An 18965-nucleotide genomic window follows, 5' to 3' on the forward strand; every position below is an offset into this window, starting at 1 on the left:
TTCCAAATGTCCACTTCTGCTTAAAGTTCACCCTTCCACAATGGTACATATGAAGTCCAAAGTCAATATTTCCTCACCGAAGCAAGTGCTTTCCCCAGAGCATCTCCAGTCTGGGAGCTGCCTGCTGCCCCGCTTCCTCTATTTGCTGCAAAAACAAAAGGCAGAATATGAAAAACCAGGCAGTGAGACGTCTAACAATTTTCTATTCCTGGTCCATTTACTCACAATCTAATTGCATTTTTAATGCTAATTATAACACATTAATCTTTAATTAGCATTAATTTGTTTGCTGAGGTAGATGTCAAATATATTCATGTTACTTTTTTTACAGATAAAATATAAACCTGACACTTTGGTTTAAAGATGAAGTGTTTCAGTTGCTATTACTTGGCCCCCTTGTTGCCTACGAGTAGTTAGTGGTGAATGGTAGGTAGCACCTGAAGTTCATTGCTAAGAAGTATGCAGTACTCAGGTCTCTGAAGCCCTCAAAGTTTGCCTTTTCTCTGTATTTCATACAGTCAGTAGAATTGTCTTCACAAAGAATTTATGTCTCCTTTCCATTTTTTAAAAAAATTGATACACAGTAAAACAAGGTGCTCCTCTCAGCAAAATAAAACAGGAAGTCTACAACAAGCCTGGCTTCCTAGGAGAGAAAATATTTTTAATATTTTAAATAATACATATTCTCCACATACTCAGGTCTGTGTTTACATTATAAAACCCTGAACTAAAAATCAATAAAGGTCTCAAATTCCAGAGACAAAATAAGTCTACATATTCAGAAAATTATCTGTCATCTTTTAACACTGGTATTTTTAACCACAAAAGAGATTCTGAACCAAGTACCGTTACTAAAAAGATGCAGATTCTAGCATGTGATTCAAAGTCAGCTCTATTTAACAGTGTTAATACAACACCTACAACATTTGGCATATTACATTTATTAAGGCCTCAACATTAGCAAATAGACATAGTATTTAAATAAAACCTATTAAACCCAAGGACCTGGTTTCACTATTCTGTGAAATAAGAAAAGGAAATCTTAAGTCAACTGATTAATCCAAGCAGAACTTCACTGCATACAACATAATTGAAAAAAAAAAAAAATTCCCAGGCGTAACCTTGACCCAAGAAAGCACACTTTGCTGACAAATGTGTCATCTGCTTCCAGATCTGTAAAATGCAGTAGTCGGGTCAGATCTCAAGTGGTTGAATTCTCTGCTTCTCTAGGTTATAATTTCATTCTCCTGACTTCTGCTTAGCATAGTTAAATTATGCTTGCTATTTTTATATATTTATATGTTGGGTATGTCAGTTGGATAATCTTTTGATGTATGCTTGATTTGGTTAACAAAACCCACACCCAGATTCATTCGTTAATTACTAAAACTGAAAGAAAACTGGTAGGTGATAAAAAAGAACACAACCACTTTATGACAAAACAAAACTATTCTTTTTTATATCACAAATTCATAATATAAAAAGTATATTGGTTATTAGCACTAAGGATTATGGGTTGAAGTGCATCTTTGAAATGACGGTCAGACATACAATTGAGCTGGTGAAAGGAACTCACGGATGTCAGTAATATTAAAAATACTTAAATGTAAAAGATAACTGAAATTATTTCTCCTGTGAAAATGAAAATTTCTGCATTGAGTTCTTTAAAAACAAAAGACAATTCTAAAGAGAAAACAAAAAAGATTTTGAAAACACAGAGAGCACTAACATCTTTTTAGCATGTATTATTGATGGTATTTGGGGGCAAGTATATACATTTTTTTTCCTACAAGCAGTATTATCAAATATACCTAAAAATTAGATTTATCAGTCAAACTAATTTGTGATCTGCTTGATTAGAAAACAGATCTTTGGGAAATGGAATTTCAGAGCCACACTAGAAAAAAATTATATTATCTAACAAAAAACCCCCTAAATCAAAAGAGACAAGATATCGTTTCAAGTACAAATGAACTTTGCTACAGTCATAGCTTTGAAAAGATTAATTCTTCCTTTGAACAACTTTAAAATGAGAAGGACAAACTTTTCAAAATATATTTTCATGAAAACTCATGGAAGTGTTTTAGGAACATAAATATTATACAAGTGTAAAATCACACTTAAGAAGAGATAAGATATATCAGTAGGATTACTTTTTGTACTACAACTTTCTAACTAAACTTTCTATTAGTGCCTGTTTTATAGAGGGAGATACTAGGACTCAGGAACTAGAATAAAAACTAGCATCAACTTCTTAGCTCATGTTGTCATGAAAATGTTTCAGAAAACTACAAAGGCTACTCGTGGAGGCACTGGTGAGAAGAGACTATGTTTTTCACATGAAGCCATTCTACCTTGTAGCAGCTGGAGGGCCAGTCCTAAGGGCTTAAATTTCAAAGCAGTTTACTGGGGCCAATTTGCCCTTTCAGCTGGAATGCCTTTTGTTCTGTTCCAGGAAACGCTGGAGAAGACACATTTTCGAGCCCCTGAACATGTTAAGCTACATGGGCCCTTCTCTTAAAGATTTCTCTTTTTGTGTGACTGATAGGTCAAAAGGCACAGATAAACAGAAAGTGAATTTAAATTCTCAAATGGCATAATCTTTTTTATACTGAGTAGTAATAGGTCATGTTTGGCTAAACATACTTCTAATTAAACTTTGTGCTCATCAAGTCCACTTTTATGGCTTTAATGTGACGGGACTCAATTACTGTTCCAGGCCCAAGTTTTTGTCAACTCATATTGTTAGAAATTACCAAAATTCTCATATAAAGGAACAGAGATAAAAACTACTGTTCCTACTAGGCGAAGCCTGGATTGATTTCTTGATATTTTAGCTCTAATCAATTTCTCTTGCTCAAGAAAAAAAACAAAAACAAAACCAAATCAGTCTCTAAAGTGGTAAGGTAAATATGAATGGAAGATGAGCAGCTATTAAAAGGAACTGCAATTTTGTAGGAGGATTTGAGACTGCCAGCCCCCGAAGCATTATTCAGATGGCTTGAACACAGGTGCTGTTGCTGGCTAGAAGTTAGAGCAGAAAGAAGGGTCTGGTATCTTTGGTTTCATGTGAGACCTTGGTCTCAATCTCAGCTTTGTGGAAATGGCAATTCCTATTAGAACACACCCTAATCAAAACACCAGGATGATTGGGCACTGGCCCCTGAAAATCAAAATTTGGAACAATGCGTCATCCCTTTATTGCACACCCATAACCTCAGGCTGGAAACATCGTGAAGATACAAAAGGAGTAAGAAGGGCAATTCATAGTGTATTTGTCTGGAAGATAACGACAGCTTTAAAATTTAGGATTTTCTGAATTGTGTCTAAATGACCCTCGTGTTCTTAAACTATTAGAAGCAGCACACAGTGCCATGAGCTCCTCTCTGTAAGATGACAAGAGAAGGAGCTTTTCTAGTACTCTTCCTACACATGAATAAAGACTCAAATAGAGGCTATAATGCACTAATTTTTAGCAGGAGGGATTCCTAGGAATCCAACGGGGAGGAATTGGGCCCCATGACCATGTGCAGGAAATGGACGAGAAGACTTAAATCAAACTAGTTTATTGTTCTCCGTTGGTGGTCTTTGTAACTAAGATGCCATGTCACTGCTGGATAAAATCCATATTACTCTTATGCTCTGTGCCTGTTCATCACCCAACTGTATTTGAAGGCTCAAGATTCTTACAAAAGACAAAGTGAATATTATGTGACTACTCTAATAATAAAATTACTGTGAAACCAAGTCCTCAAGGGGAAATGGACATACTGTTTCTACTAGAAAAGCCACACACTAAAATGCATCATGTCATACAAACATGTCATTAGGAGTGAACGCTGTAAGCCAGATTAATTTCATGAACCAGATAGATATTCCAGGGTAATCTTTAGCATATGTTGCATTAAATCACTCTTGGTAGTCTGTTCCTTCAACACTGTTTGGTTTGAGGTTTAAAAACATGGGAAGTACCATGCATTAGAAAGCAGGCCAGTTAAAGACTAATGAAACAATAATAGTTATTATAACCATTATGTTAGTTTTATGCCCAATTCCCTCCGAGGGGAAGAGAGTGTGTGTAGCCTCTAACAGCCAGGGGTCACACCCTGGGAATGTATACAAATGGTATTTCCCAGTGGGCAACTGGAGCACTCTTGTCCTTGAGGAGTCTAGAGGACTGTGTTAGAACAGGCAGTGCTCTCAAACCTTTAGATCAAGAAGGGGTATTAGACATTGTAGGTAAGAAGGAAATATGTAAACAGTAAAATATATAAGGCTGCTGTTCTTAGGGATTTCTATCCTCTACAAGCTGGTATCTAATAACTTACTACACTTCCTCTGCGTGCATGCTCACGTGAAGAGGCACTGGACTGGACTGCTTCTGATATACACCCAGCAGCATTACATCCAAAGAGTTTTAGGAACAAGGTTAAAAGGCACTGATGGTGGTAACTGTGGAAGACTCTGGATTTAGCTCCTCTCTAACGGGGGACTGTACCAGTTGAATTACTAAGAGTCTATGCTGTGTCCCATGCATTATATTCATATAATTCCAGGAGATTAATAGGCCCTTCCAATTCACAAACGTCTAAATAATCTCCAGAGTTTGTTGGCAAGGCTTCAGAAGAAAGTAGTGGACTATATGCCACAAGTAAAATAAACTACAATTCACTCGAAAATCTACGGATGAATGTGTCATTAAAAAAAAAAAAAAATCCTGTCATTATAATCTGGGTAAATTTTGTCTTTCTTAAGTATTTCTCAAAAAATGATATTGGGCATTTAAGGGCAAAAGAAAACAAAACAAGAAACAATGATCACTCTACCAAGTCAAACACAAGCCATCTGAAACCGTGGCAAGCATCTTCCATTTTTGAAACGCAGAGGACAGAACCAGGGGCAAAAGGGGCAAAGTGACTCCAGGGGGCTCCCTTCTGAGGGTTCTGAGCTTACATCTCACACCACGTGCATTTTGTTGCTCTAGGGGCAGGTCAGGACATTGACTGACTTCCAGGAAGACACATTATAACGCGAAACTCAGAAGTGGGGCCATGATCTGAACTGAAAAAGCAGCTAGCTTCCTAAGACATCAACGCCATTTATGAAAAGATTGCTTTGCCTTGCACTTTTTTACCAAGAAAACTTGAAAAATGTGATGTCCATGTGTTAGTGCTTGAACCCCATTCTTACGGCATTAGTATTGCTTATAGTCATTTTCTACAGAATCATGTGTGTAATCTCAAACATGTGTCAGGCTATGTGTTCCCTATTTACCAATTATTTAATTAGCTCTGTTTGTTCTTTGAGATACAGGCAATGTAATATTTCTTTATTTCCTGCATTTCAGAATGAGTGAGTATATGCCAAATATTTTCAAAAGTCTACAGATGTATCCTATTAATCCATACTGTTTGTCAGGGAAGTATCACTAACATCAGAAGAGAAATCTTCTCTTCTTGTTATACAGACATGCTGCCTTCCCTGACTTCTACCACACTCTGAAAATCCATCCAAGGCCTAGGAAAATTAAAGTGTGAAGAAACATGAGCCATTTGACAGCATGCAATACTAAGGCTTATTATCATATTTAAATTTTCCTCTGTATTTTAATATAAGAAATTGGAGGACATATTATTTTAAGAAAGAACATTCTAGAATGTTCTCCCTTAACATAATCCTTAAGTAATAACTGCATTTATGCAAGTTAATAAAGGTCTGTTCCTCCAAAAAGCTGCATTACCATGTCTACTTATTTCCTGAAAAGATTATAAAGCTTTCTCACATTCTGCTAATAGATTTTGACAAGTATACCCATGATTACAGAATAATTTATGTAATAAAGTTATTCTTAAAAACCTTTTTCTGGGTTCCAGAAATCTCATGTTTTTCTCTGTAAAATTAAAGCTCTTTTATCACTCCCTAGACCTTCCTTCCACTTAAACAGGGCCCTGTGGTCTATGTACCAAGTTCACTCCCTCTTTAGTATAGAGGTGGGCCCGTCAGGATGCAGTAGTCACCTACTGCTCCACGCTGTCCAGACCAGATGAAGAAGGAGAGCAGACATTCCTTTTCATCCACAGGCTAATGATGAGTCAACCATCTTAAGTAAAGCAAATCTCATTCCCACTGAGACTTGTGGCCATGCTGACCACAGCTCATGGAAAATGATTATTCCATCTCATAACATCTCTTTCTTCCCAAGCTGCCGTGCCTCTCTCCCAGAAAGGCTGTTTTGTCAATCAATCAACAAAATTTTTTTTCAGACAGTGCCTGAGTATGTTTTCCTCAACTCAAGCTTTTGCTCCACCTTTATACCTTCCTAAAAAAGAAAATTACTCAAACCACAAGTAGACAGGAAATCTGCCGTGTAAGAGGATGAATGACCGGTCATCCTTCTTTATAACTAGACCTCATGACTGTAGAGAGGGGCTTTCCATTTGTCAAACCACATTGAAGTGAAATATGCTTTCCTCACTCTTTCAGTTCTGCACTTCTTTCTTTCTTCTTGTTTTTCAAATCTGCCAAAACTGCATTGATAGCTAACCCAACTTCCCCATGTGACCTCTGTCCATAGCTCTCCAAGGTCAAACTGATGCAACACACTTGTAGAAGCTTTGTTATGAAAAGCTACAAAAATGGAAACTCTTATACATTTGTTTCTTAGTGAGACATGATAGCGAAGGGCTGCTAGGTGGTTAGTCTCAAGTGTGAAATACATTATTGAATAAGCTGGGAGTGTATTATTTAGGCAGAATTATATCTGCAACATTTCAAAGTACATCTCTTCCCTTTCATCAAAAACACTCCCACATAAGTGATTCACACCACTTTCCCAAGTCCTATGGACTCTCTGAAGAAAATGAAAAACTGCAAAGAGCGAAGGGGAATAAACAGCAGGATTATTCTGCCACACATTCTTCTCTCGAAAATGAACAGTTTATGTTCTCATCAGCGACCCACTAGAAGTGATCTTGAGGCCAAGCAGGGTGTGAGTGTGAGCTAGTACCAGAGCAGTGGCAACCAGGGAAGTCTGAGGTTTTAGGAGACCCTGAAGCACCAGGCTGGCCTGCTCCTCGGAATGGCGGAGTCGTTGAGGTGTTGAAGGTGCATCTGGAAAGGGGTGGCTGCCTCCTCCCCAGCCTGGGACTCTTTCCTCCAGGGACAGCTGGACACCTGCCTAGCTCCTCCCTCCAGGGGACAGCGCCGGTGGAGGAATCTTTTGTCCAGAGAGACAATCACAATGGACATCAGGAAAAACCAGGGACGACGGCTGAGTTCTTTTGGCAGCAGCGCTCTGCTTGGCCTCAACTTCTTAGTAAATCTGCTTGAGAGAAAGCAGTAAATGCCTTCTGGCCCACTGATGCCCAGGTGTCTCCTCTCCATAAGGGAGCAAACGCTTCTTTTCCTCTGAAGGACTCCACGATGCCACATTCTCTAGGAGGTGAAGCCTTATTAATAATCTCCTGTGAATTTCATAGGAGCTAGTCTTCAGATGTCATGGGTAAGAGCCTAGCACGGTGACTGGGGCTTGGGAAGTGGTCAATAACTACTATTAGGAGCTAACCTGCCCCCTATCTCATTAGTCTTTGGCGGTTTGTCTTATAAACATTCATTTTGCTCACCGTTTGGGAATGTGAGAAGCAAGGTAGTTTGGATCTACTGAAAGCCTTGTTCAATCTAATACCTCACAATGAACAAAGTAGCCAAATTTCAGTTTCTTATGACAAAAAAAAAAGTGATTATAGACAAGCCAATGCCTATCTCTGTTTGGTTCACGTATTTTCATTCAGTTACGTGACAGATATTCATTGCCTGACTGCCGTTTGATGACGAGGAGAAAAAAGAGGTCCTATATTATTAAGCCGTGACATTGACTGCCGGGGTCAGAATCGACATTTCCATGACTCACCCATTATACTGTCTGTCCCGTTGGCAGGAGGCGTACAGGAAGAGGTGCTGTAATGGTTTGTGCCACTACGATGGAAAGTGGACATCGGAGGAAGACTGGAATTGATGTCTGCTGAGGAGTGTGATGGATAGCTCTATAGCAGGAAGCAGAAAAAAGAGACCATATTCAACCATAAAATACTTAATGGGTTAGGTTTCTAATACTTCTTTCAGAACTCTTCATTTTGCAGGAGATAGCTCTTAGAATTTCAAAATATCCAAGAGTATATTTGACAGCTTTCATTTTTCAAAGAATAAAATGCAAAGACATATAGTTATTTGGGTTTGCATCGAATGTAGAAGAATACAATGGCAATACAGGACAGTGAGAAATGATTATAGTCTCTGAATCCGGAAATTACTGCTTAAAAGTATCTCTGAGATTTCAGCAATGTAAAAGACCGTTTCTACTATTAATTTTTTTGTATGAACTACTGATCAAGTAAGAAAGATTCCACGGTACAATGAATAAAACAGTATCATGACCCATGGGGTTGACATTACACTTCATCCTGAACTTCTCGACACTAAATGGTGAAAACAGTCAGCCTCAAATCCTCTTCCTGCAAAACTGGATCACCTTCCTGAATTCTAGCGAGAACAAAACGGTAAATGAAAAAATTTTAAAAGTACCAATGATTAAATACCTTTATAAATATCAGTATGTAAAACAAATCAATTACTCTATTGAATTAAATTGGAATGAACAAACTGAGAAGGACTGATTTGATTTGAGTTCTTTCTTTCCATGTCCTCCTCATTAGCAATCTACCAGATAGCTGACTATGAAAAAGGCATATCTTTACAGAATCATTTGTTTTAAGTTTGGCTTTAAGTTCAATTATTATCCTAATTGTCCAATAAGCTGCTTTTCTTGGGGCATATCACAGAGCCTGTAAAGAAGCAAATTTGTTGCTACTGATCGATCTGCTGGGGAATGAGCAGATCACTAACAGGGACATGGTTATTTACAAAAATACATCAAGCTATTTCCTTTTTCAAGATAAAAAAGTACCCTGGAAAGTCACTCTCATAGGTATCTGAATGTGTTACAGACCTGTAAAGGAAAACTATTTTGGGCACAATCCACTTTTTTTCTTATATGTAATACATTAATCAGATATGGATTTTTATTACATCATTAGTAGAGATTCTATTAAAATTAGAGATTGAATAGGATGCTAAAAGTCAGGGGTGCTTAAAGCCCAGGCATTTATTCATAGGAGTAAAACCCTGGTGTCTTGGTACTTCTGTATTAATTTTGTGAGGCTCATCTTGGGTTCTAGCTCTTCCTTTAGCATTCCTTCTAACTTCCAACTCTTGCATGATCTCTTTTCTCTGAATCCCTAATGCACTCACAGTCTGCGCTGTGCCATTTAACACTTAATTATATGCTGCCTTTCATTGCTTTCTGTTTCAAGTGCATTCCCACCTATACTGTGAACTTCTTAAGAGGAGGGAATAGAGCTTATACCTGTGCATCCGATAGCTCATGGCTGAGTGCTGACCACATAATTACCTTATACACTCAATGAACATATGGTTATCGGTTGGCATTTAATAAATAGTGGACTGAAATACTACTCATTTGAGAGAGAACTAAACAGTCTAGAAAATGAACCTATGTTAGATCTGCCAATGACATGGTGGGTGCCCTTGAAAATATTATCTCTACATACATATTACCTCTACATAAAATAGTCCAACTGAAAGGTCAACTCCAGTGAAAAGGTTGAGATGATACCTTCACCTTTCCAAGTTCCCAAGAAAATCTTTTAAACTTTTTAATTTTATGGAACTCTTTGCTTGACCCCAAAATTCCTTAGGCCACCTGTTAAGCTCATTTCTACTTGCTGCTTACAAAATACCCCAAGTAGTCCATGAAATTTTCTCTGAATAACAATACAATGGGCCCGTTCCACAGTACATCTAACCCAAAAGACTGGGGAAGTCACAGAACATAAACTTACAACAACTATCTCTGCTCGAGAGCTAAATACTGTAATAAAGTAGAGAAAAAGAAAATGAACATAGAAGGAGGAAACTGAAAGAAAGACGTGGTTTGCCTTCATTTCCACACACTGGTATTCCATGCTGAAGTTCTGAAGAATAGGGAGACTTTACAAATCAGTCCTAGATATGCAAAAATGAAAACAGTGGAAAAGAATTTTGAAAAATATTTAAATGAGTATATAATCACAGGGTGAAGCAGGAAGAAGATTATCACATCAGGGAAAATTTCTACACACTTTTAACCTGGCGTAAAATCGGCACTAATTCAAGATTTAACAGACAGAGGGTTAATCCTGTGTTTAGAGAATGACAGAAAAAGTCCCACCCCATAGGTTTTAATGGGGAAACCAACGCAATCCACGTAGAGTATTTAGGGACCATCGATGACAGGTGCCCTCAACCTCTCTAACTCCAGCTATTGATGCCGTCTGCCCTGCTTGCTATGCATGGAAAGGGGAGACTGAAAAAGAGCTACGGCTTTACATGCCTACTATTTAATTATGTTTACTTCTGATACCCAATTAATTATAGCATATTTGGAGCCTTCTGACAAAGTACTGAAAATATTTCTATTAGTGATGATTTTAGCAACTTATGGGGTGACAATTCAAAGATGAGAAAATAAGTGGTGGCACATACAAAGAATAAAATCCTGCTTTGGGCTAAGGCAAGGTTTCACAATGTTGGCACCATTAATCTTTTGTGCCAGACAATTCTTTGTTGTGGGGGGCTCTCCTATGCATTGTAGTATGTTTCCCAGCATCCCTGGCTTCTATCTGCTAGATTTCCTGTATCACCTACTCCCCAGTCATAATATCCATGAACGTCTTCGGACACTTCCAAATGTTCCCTGAGGGGGTCAAATCACACCTGGTTGAGAATCACTGGGGTAAGGGTTTATGTTACAAAAAATAAAAGAACTTGTCTTTTATAATACACTTCCAGGCTCCTAGGACTATTTCACTCTGTGGCGCAAAGACCATGCGCCTAAACCATGCCAGACAGAGGACTCTATTCTATTTCTAAACAGAACTTGGCCAAGTCATTCCAAACTTGAATCTGCAACAACCCATTCCAAAGCTTAACCACAAACTCCATTCTTCTGAGTGATTCTGTATGTACCTCTGTGACATAGTAGAGATTAGCTGTGGGATTGCGTTGTAGAGGCTGAAACCATAAAGGGGATTGGAAGAATCAAGCTTGGGGTCTTGACGGTTATGACTGAAATGTGTGGAGTTTAGGCTCTACACATCCTATTACAGCATGGTATAAAGAGATGAAGACAGTAACATTTCTAAAGTGTTGTATCTTTACAGACAATACGAGTTTGGCCCAATTATGCCCCCAAATCTCTTCTTTTCCTCACACAATGCCTTTGTTCTGCATGAGACTGGCCAAAGCTACAGGCAAAAATTGTGAGGAATTACCATTATTTTCAAGTGAAGAGTCACTAAGTGCCTACTGCATACTCACATTTTTCTTAATCAGTGTCAGATTTCTGAAAGGCATTTCAATGAGAGATTTTCAAATGGTTGAATACTGAAATTACAATGATTACTAGATATAATAATCCAACAGTTTCCCTACCAGCGAGAAAATTCATTAGGATACATTACCAGAGACCTAATTCATTTACCATTAACAAAAACCCTTATATCTCTAAGAACTGCTAAATAATCATGTTTAAGAATGAAAACTCTGGGTTCTATGACAGATAAATGACATTACAAAGATAGCATCTGATACAACCTGTTGGTCTACTCCTTCAAATAATCTTTCTTCCTGGGTTGATAATATTGTTTTGGTTTTAAGGTTTCCAACAAATTTTTTTTCTAAAAGGAATGTAGTTGGTTTCCTTTTTAAAATTACACTTTTTATGCATTTGAGCATTTTTTAAAGATACCTCCGCCCATGCAGTGAATTCGGGATAAAATCAAACCACCTACATCAAAATTCTACAGCATGACAGTAAAAGAAGAAAAGAAAGAAAGAAAGAAAGAAAGAAAGAAAGAAAGAGAGAGAAGGAAAGAAGGAAGGAAAATATGAAATGGACAACTCTTAGAAGAACTGACATTCCATGTTATGTTAGTTAATACTGCCAAATCTTTTATTTGTAATCAAAATTTTCCTTGCTCACAGGACACATGAAGTTTTGGTCATGAGTTCCTTAGAGAAGTGGAAAATGATGATAGGAAATAAGGATGTCGGCCAAGAAGAAATTCTAGTATAGTAACAGTTGATATTTCTCTAAGTGTTTGTTCTAATACCTGAAAGGAGGGGAGAGAAGATGAAATTTGCAAATTATTTGCTATTTACTGAAGATGTGCTAAAATTTGAGACAGTTTGATTTACAGATGATATAAACTTGGCAGATGATATCAAAAGGCCAATTCCATCTCCATCATGTGCCTCTCCTCAACAGATAGGCTAACTGACCACAGTATCTCTATCACTAGGACTAACTAAAGAGGTATTTTCAAAGATATCAGAAACTGTAACTTCTGGAATGTTTTTATGTTGTCAGAATAGTATAGAAGTCACCTTTTCTATATCTCTAATGGTTAAGCAAAAGAGAGGACAGACCACAGAAATCCAGAAAGTACTATTTCTTATAGCAGAACAGAGAAAGACACATGAATCTGGTGTTAGGAGAAGAGAAAGGGGCAATTTCAAGACGAAGAGTAGTGACACAGGTACCAGGAAGGATCACTGGATAGGCCACATCCTTTTTGTATCTGTAGGATTACAGCTTCATACATTTTTAAAGCTATATTACTGCCCAAGGGGCTCAGTCCCCACCTTAATTGCATCTCAAACCTAACTCATGATCTAGAAGCAGCCTTTCCTCCACATAATGATAGACTTAAGTTCATGAGTGGATTCTGGGCTGTGGGAGTTTTTGAGGCTAGAAAAGATCAGATGATCAGATGAACGCTGCTTCCTTCAAGATAAAGGGCCACATTAGGATGGATGAGTGTAGGCAATGGGTGGAGTGGCCACTCCGGTAATGAAAACAAGGTAACATTCTACAGCTCAGCACTTTTCAACTGAGTAAGGCAAGGGAGCATCAGGGGGAGGTTGGGGAGTATGGAGTTATAGCTAAGCTACTGAACACTGGGAATCCGATCTATACGGAAACCCCATGGTTGCTGTTTCTAGTGGACTGTATGGGAAACAGGAACTCTTTCCTCTGGGTGTGGCACCAAGGGTCAAAGCTGTCACCAGGGACAGAAGCCGGAAAGAGGAAGTGGAAAAGCCCATGGGAGATACAGGTCACCTACTCTGAGTCTACTGACTGTCACCCTGCCCCCTGCAGTATATTCTTCAAAACTACAGACAGCAAATAAAAAAAATAAATAAGTAAAAGGATCCACCATAGCTGAAATTCTGCAACTCAAATGCACTGGATCTTTATGTGCCAAAGGAGCCTAACACTGTCGTCAAGAAAGCACAGAATAAGACACAATAAACAGAAGAACAATAGCAAAGAGAATCCAGAAAGGGCTTACAAAGGTGTTCTGATTTAGGTAGGTCTTTGATCACAGAAACAATATAAGACTGATGGGTGTATGCCACTTTTACTTTCATTTACAGAGTCCCTGTGTGCACGCATGGAAAGACAGAGGATGAGATTTCAGAAACTAGCTGCGTTGTGTCCAGAATCATGTAAATCTGCCCTTACCAAACGTTCGTGTGGATGCAGGCTACAGTAGCTGCTAGACTGTGGAATATGAGAAGAATTGCCCAACATTCCTCCGTAGCCAGGCTGATTCATCCCACTGGAGGAGCTCCAAGGGTCACTGCTGTGATGGCCATCTGTAAAAGACAAAGAACACCATGACTTTTCTGAGGCATTCAGCCTTGCCTCACAGAATAGGGTTTTTTCATATACTTGAAAATGGCTGCCTGTTGTGTATCCGTCTTTGTGCTGTTTCACTGATTACATCAGAAGACAGTCAGCCTCATTTTTTCCCAAGTGGTTCTATATCGCCAAACAAATGTAAATATTTACCATAGGCAGCGTTCTTAGTAAAAATTCAGCTATAAAAGAACAACGCAATACATTTCTATGTAGAATTATGTCAAGTCTGCAAGGTAACCAGTACTAAAGAAAACATTTCTTAGAAGTCCCCTGACCTCTTTTTCTACAAAAACTAAAAGTGAAATTGTGCCTAAATTTCATGGTAAAAATAAAATTCTTGACACATTACAGAGTTGATAACTTCACAAGTTTTAAAAGCATATAAAGAAATTAGTAATAATGAAAAAGACCATCTCAGACTTAAGAGATCAGATTTCTTTCTCGTAACATACATAGAATTAATGTTGAAATTGCATTATGAGTTAAAGGGAGCAGGATTCTCAGATATATAGTTCGGAAATTTCTTTTGGCACATAGTTCTATAGGTATCCTAAGCTTCAGTAGCCATTGAAAGGGTACACACCTATCATAAGTTAAATATTATGCTACAGACAATTTTGAGAGGTTCTGGATTTTATAAAACCGTAAGTTAAGAGGTTTAAAATGATACAGTCATTATATGAAGTACCTTCCAACATTAAGTTAATTTTTTGTTAACACCATATTAAAAACATTTTTATAGATTCTTTTTCTTTTCTGGGTCTACTGGCCTAGAGGTTACTACTAGAGGTCACTAATGTTTGGCTGGGTTTCTCAGATGAAGGTGGCCGGTGGGGGTTGGAAACCTATGTGGTTGCTGAATTCAAAGTTTCCCTTCTTCTAATAGTTTAACTAAAATTATTGAACATCAGCTGAATGTGGGACCATCAGCTAGGTCACAGCACGGCCTGTTCTGCCTCCTTGAAAATAAGATTATTTTAACATCTGTATGTGTTATCTAATAAAAACCTTTTGCAAATTTAAGCAATACATTAGTTAAATCTGCCACCATACACCACAAAGCTCTTTTTCACTGAGATTTTAAACGCAGAAATTAGAATTCCAAAAACTGGAATAGTTTAAGGACAGGGAGGAATGATCAATAGACTTCTTAAAAAAAAAATCATGTCTGTGATGTTGACAACTCAGGAGTTTTAATTAGAGGGTGGAAGTTCAAGTGAAAAATGAGAGGTCACATAGTAGTGAGTTTGAGATATGCTCCTGCCAGTCTCTAAATATCTTTCACCTGCACTGTATGTCTCTTTAAGCCCTGAATCCTCAGGGCACCATATGCCCCCCTCACTGCAGGAACCGGATGGGATACTGTTTCTGCGATGATAATGTGAAAACACAGGACTTTCAAAAAGTTATTATTCATGTACTGAAGACTTAGCCTTCAGACAGTGGAAGTTTAGATGTCACCTTAAATTCAAATATGAAGTTAAGGCCCTAACATTTCAAATAGATGGCATCTATGACAAATAAATTGAGAATGTGTATCACTGAACGAGAGTCTCCTGAAACATTCTGACAACATGATGCAGTATACGGAAATACATTTAGGATTTGTTAACACACAACACTCTACTTAGTGCAGTCTTATAAAAATACGTACTTTACATAAATTATGCTTTTCACAGTAAATTAATATTTATCACATCCCATGATCTGGCATAATGTTGTTTGGAAAGAATAGAATTAGATGTGTGCAAATTAATTGTGCTCATCATAAATGTCAACTCAAATTTTTTTTTTTTGCTTTCTTGGGCATTCATATGCAGAAAAGCCAAGTTTGTTCCCCGTATTTTGCGTGGTCTGCTATCCAGAAGAGACTGCTGTTTTAATCTATCTGACCTCCCATGCGGCGTGCAGTCTATGCAAGCACCGTCCTGAAGGCAGACAGAAGAAATCCATCCTGCCAATTTTCTCGCTGAAAAACTGCTTTGAGTGATGAATCACTCCAAGCACCAGTGGTATGGTTTCTCCGGTGGGTCATAAAAGAGGGGAGCTGATGCCTAAGTGGCTGCTTGTTTACAGCAAACGGGGATAAGGCTTTTGTCATGGCAGAGGACACACTGAAGTGACATACCCTGTGTCCCTTGGTGAGTTACACCTAGGACAGGTCACAAAGATAAAGGACCCTTCTGAACACGAGCTCTATTATGTGTGGAACAAATTCTCTCCAATCCTAAGAGACCCATTCAATTCAATTTCATAGATTTTCCATGGAATTTCACATGTGAACTCACAACCTAAAAAAAGCTAACACTCTGAAGGACAAGAAAATAAAGCCCTTCTAATCAGAATGATTTTGAGTGTGTCCACTGCAAGCTAAGTGAGACACTTAGCTGCCCCCCCTTGGTCTCACTGCTCCAAGGGCGCTCCCCTTCCCATGATATGGCCCTTCCCAGAGTAGCATGGAAAGGAAATCCCACGGCACTTTGCCAAGGCACACTCAAAAAAGGTTTTTACACCCAGGCAGGAAGAGTTAAAAGTTCTGCATACAGGTACAAGAGTTCTTGGCAAACTCCATGTCTAAATTTCAGAGTATTAACTTGGCAACAAGATCATCACATTTTGACAACAAGTGTCACAGGCTTACTGGGGACAAAGCCTTAGGTGCATCTCTGGACAGTCTATTCTTACAGGCAGGTGCTGTCACTCTAACCACCTCAGTCTTTTCCAAGCAGCAGTGGCAAGAGTATAAGCTCAGGGGGCACATATCCACGTACAGTTAATTCAATATACTGCACAACTGAAAGTAAATATACTTTATCTACTGTGAAACTGTAATTTTCTAAAACTGTCTGGGAAAAAAGCTGGGTCTTTTACCCAAAATCAATTTGCATGTTGGGATGGAGCTTTCACTGTGTAATGAAATCATACTCCAGTCTTCAGATAGGTTTGCTTCACCTTAAATGGGACTCTTGTTCTTACCTATAAATTAATAAGTGGCTGAAATTTTTATATGAAGTTATACATAAGGACAATTTGTTCCCAGCTGGCTACATCCAGGATGCTCAAAATACACACTGAACCAAAACACTTCCAAAAATACACATACGTTCTTCTTGGGGGAGTGAAGACGCTGAAATGATCCGTCAGGAAGACCATCCCCGTCAAAGCATCAGTTCTAAGTGAAGCCAAACAGTTTTATCTAAACTCATCATTGCTCAAGGGGATTTAACTTAAAAAATAAGTCTTAGTAGAGTTTTAATTAATTGATTCATTTTTAACAAATTCAATTCCTAAGAAGAGCATGGCCTTCAATATTCTCTGCTTGCCTAGTATTCCATTTTCTTGAGGATCCGTTCAGCAGTCTTTTGCCCCATGCATGACCTGAGAAGACCTGGGGAGATTCTGCCCAGTGGATTTCCCCGCAGAAGAGGCAGCATCTTACCCTGCATGAAGAAGGAGCTAGGGAAAGTGCTGGCTGCTGGTTTCGAGGAAGGGTAGCCTGGCGAGTCCCTATTGTAGTCGGCAGTGCTTGCTGATGGAGCATAGACCTGAGGAAGGAGAGACAATTTAGTTTTCCTTGCTGCATTGAACAAAGCACCTCAAGGTCCATTACTTGAGAAGAAGCAGGCACTAAATGCTAAATTTCTATCATGTCCATCCCAGATCTGTCAAACCCTAGAACACTACCCCTTCCAGAATACAGAAAAACCATCACCACCACCACCAACAACAAATGCTGAGTATATTTGAGTGACTGGAAAACCAGGGGGCGGGAGGGGTGGATATTTTCCAGTCGTAGGCAAGAATACCGCGAACTATGTCTTGTTAAATGTATTATATAATACCCACAGGGCTGTCCTGTCCAAGCATCCTTTTTTTTTTGTTTTTAAACATAGACAGCCTCTGAGCACATGAAAGGTGAAAACAGAAGGGCATGCGTCAAGCCTCTCCCTTTTACTTGAACTTGGAATTAAAATTTTTACTTCTCAGAGAAAGAGACAGAGACCCAGAAAATGAATACACTATCCAGACCACAGAAAGTGACAAATACATCTTGGAATATTAAATTCCCATAGTGTCAGCTTTTTGCAGAGCTGCATGAAAAAAGACCATTAAAAGCCCAGATCTACATAGACCACCAACAATCAGCATGTACACAGGAAGAGGGGGGAGCACTCCTTTATAGCTCTTATTATATTTGTGTGTGCAATAAACTTAAAAAAAGTGTGCCAAAATCCTAATTTACTGAACATTCGTTTACTAATACTCATGAGAGTTGGAGAACCAGTCCTTTATAAAAATAGCCTGTGTATTTTCTTGTTTAGGTTTCCTTTAAAGAAGAGAGCATAGTGGAAAAGCATAAATTCATAAGGTATAGTTTAACTTTAATTGGTTCCCCCCTTGCCTTTTCTGCTAAATATAATTTTTTTAAATCCCTATTTTCTTTTGCTCCAAAAGTTCCTCTCTCCAGATGGTCGGAGAGACTGAAACACTGTCATCCTCTTGATGAAAATGGATACCTTCCTGCCTCCATTTTGAAGCAGGCAGAGGCTCACAAAATTGGCAGAGAGCCTGCAGTGATATTCACAGGTCACAGCAAAAGAAAGAGAAATTCACCAATAAAAAGGCAACTGCAGAGTTACCAAAAAATACTCCCATTTTTTTACAGTGCACGTCGAATAAACACCCTAAGAAAAATTACATAATTGCTCTCGGAACACCATGAATCACAAACTAAGCATTAATACAAGGTTTAGGATTTCACAAAGGATAGGTCCGCAGAGACAGATGTGGCAAAATATGCATACACATACATACATCAAATAAATGCTACATATGCCCCACAGTGCCCTTGAAAATTGGGAGGTCCTGGAGATGGAACAAAACAAAAACAAACCAGAAAAACCTAGGCACGCTTTAGAAAACGAGGAATTTTCCTAAGTCATAGAGGGATATAAGCCCCATATTACATGGGCTATACTTCACTTTATTTTTTAGTTCTCCTCACATTTTAAATACATAAGTGTCTATTTCCTTCTATTTCCACAGAGCTTACAAAAAGGAAGAAATCTTCTCAATTATCTCTAAGAGACAAAGAATAAACCTTAACCCAGGAACCCCCAAACAAATCAATACCCTAAAGTTC

At 38.4% G+C, this 18965-nt stretch overlaps 1 protein-coding gene across 29 annotated transcripts in view; it reads right to left on the minus strand.

Annotated features, from left to right (window-relative positions):
* Nucleotides 1–18965, minus strand: part of TCF4 (transcription factor 4) — a 353798-nt gene that overhangs the window by 37323 nt on the left and 297510 nt on the right. For all 29 annotated transcript variants that reach the window (XM_060613923.3, XM_060613912.3, XM_060613922.3 and 26 more), the window contains 4 exons: nt 17262–17367; nt 13643–13776; nt 7910–8042; nt 78–145 (listed from right to left, as the gene is read on the minus strand). In XM_060613923.3, the coding sequence (XP_060469906.1) occupies nt 78–145; nt 7910–8042; nt 13643–13776; nt 17262–17367 (441 nt within the window). The remainder of the gene's footprint in view (nt 1–77; nt 146–7909; nt 8043–13642; nt 13777–17261; nt 17368–18965) is intronic.

Source organism: Panthera onca, chromosome D3 (assembly GCF_046562875.1).
Source record: "Panthera onca isolate mPanOnc1 chromosome D3, mPanOnc1 haplotype 2, whole genome shotgun sequence".
In the NCBI taxonomy this organism is placed as follows: Eukaryota; Metazoa; Chordata; class Mammalia; order Carnivora; family Felidae; genus Panthera; species Panthera onca.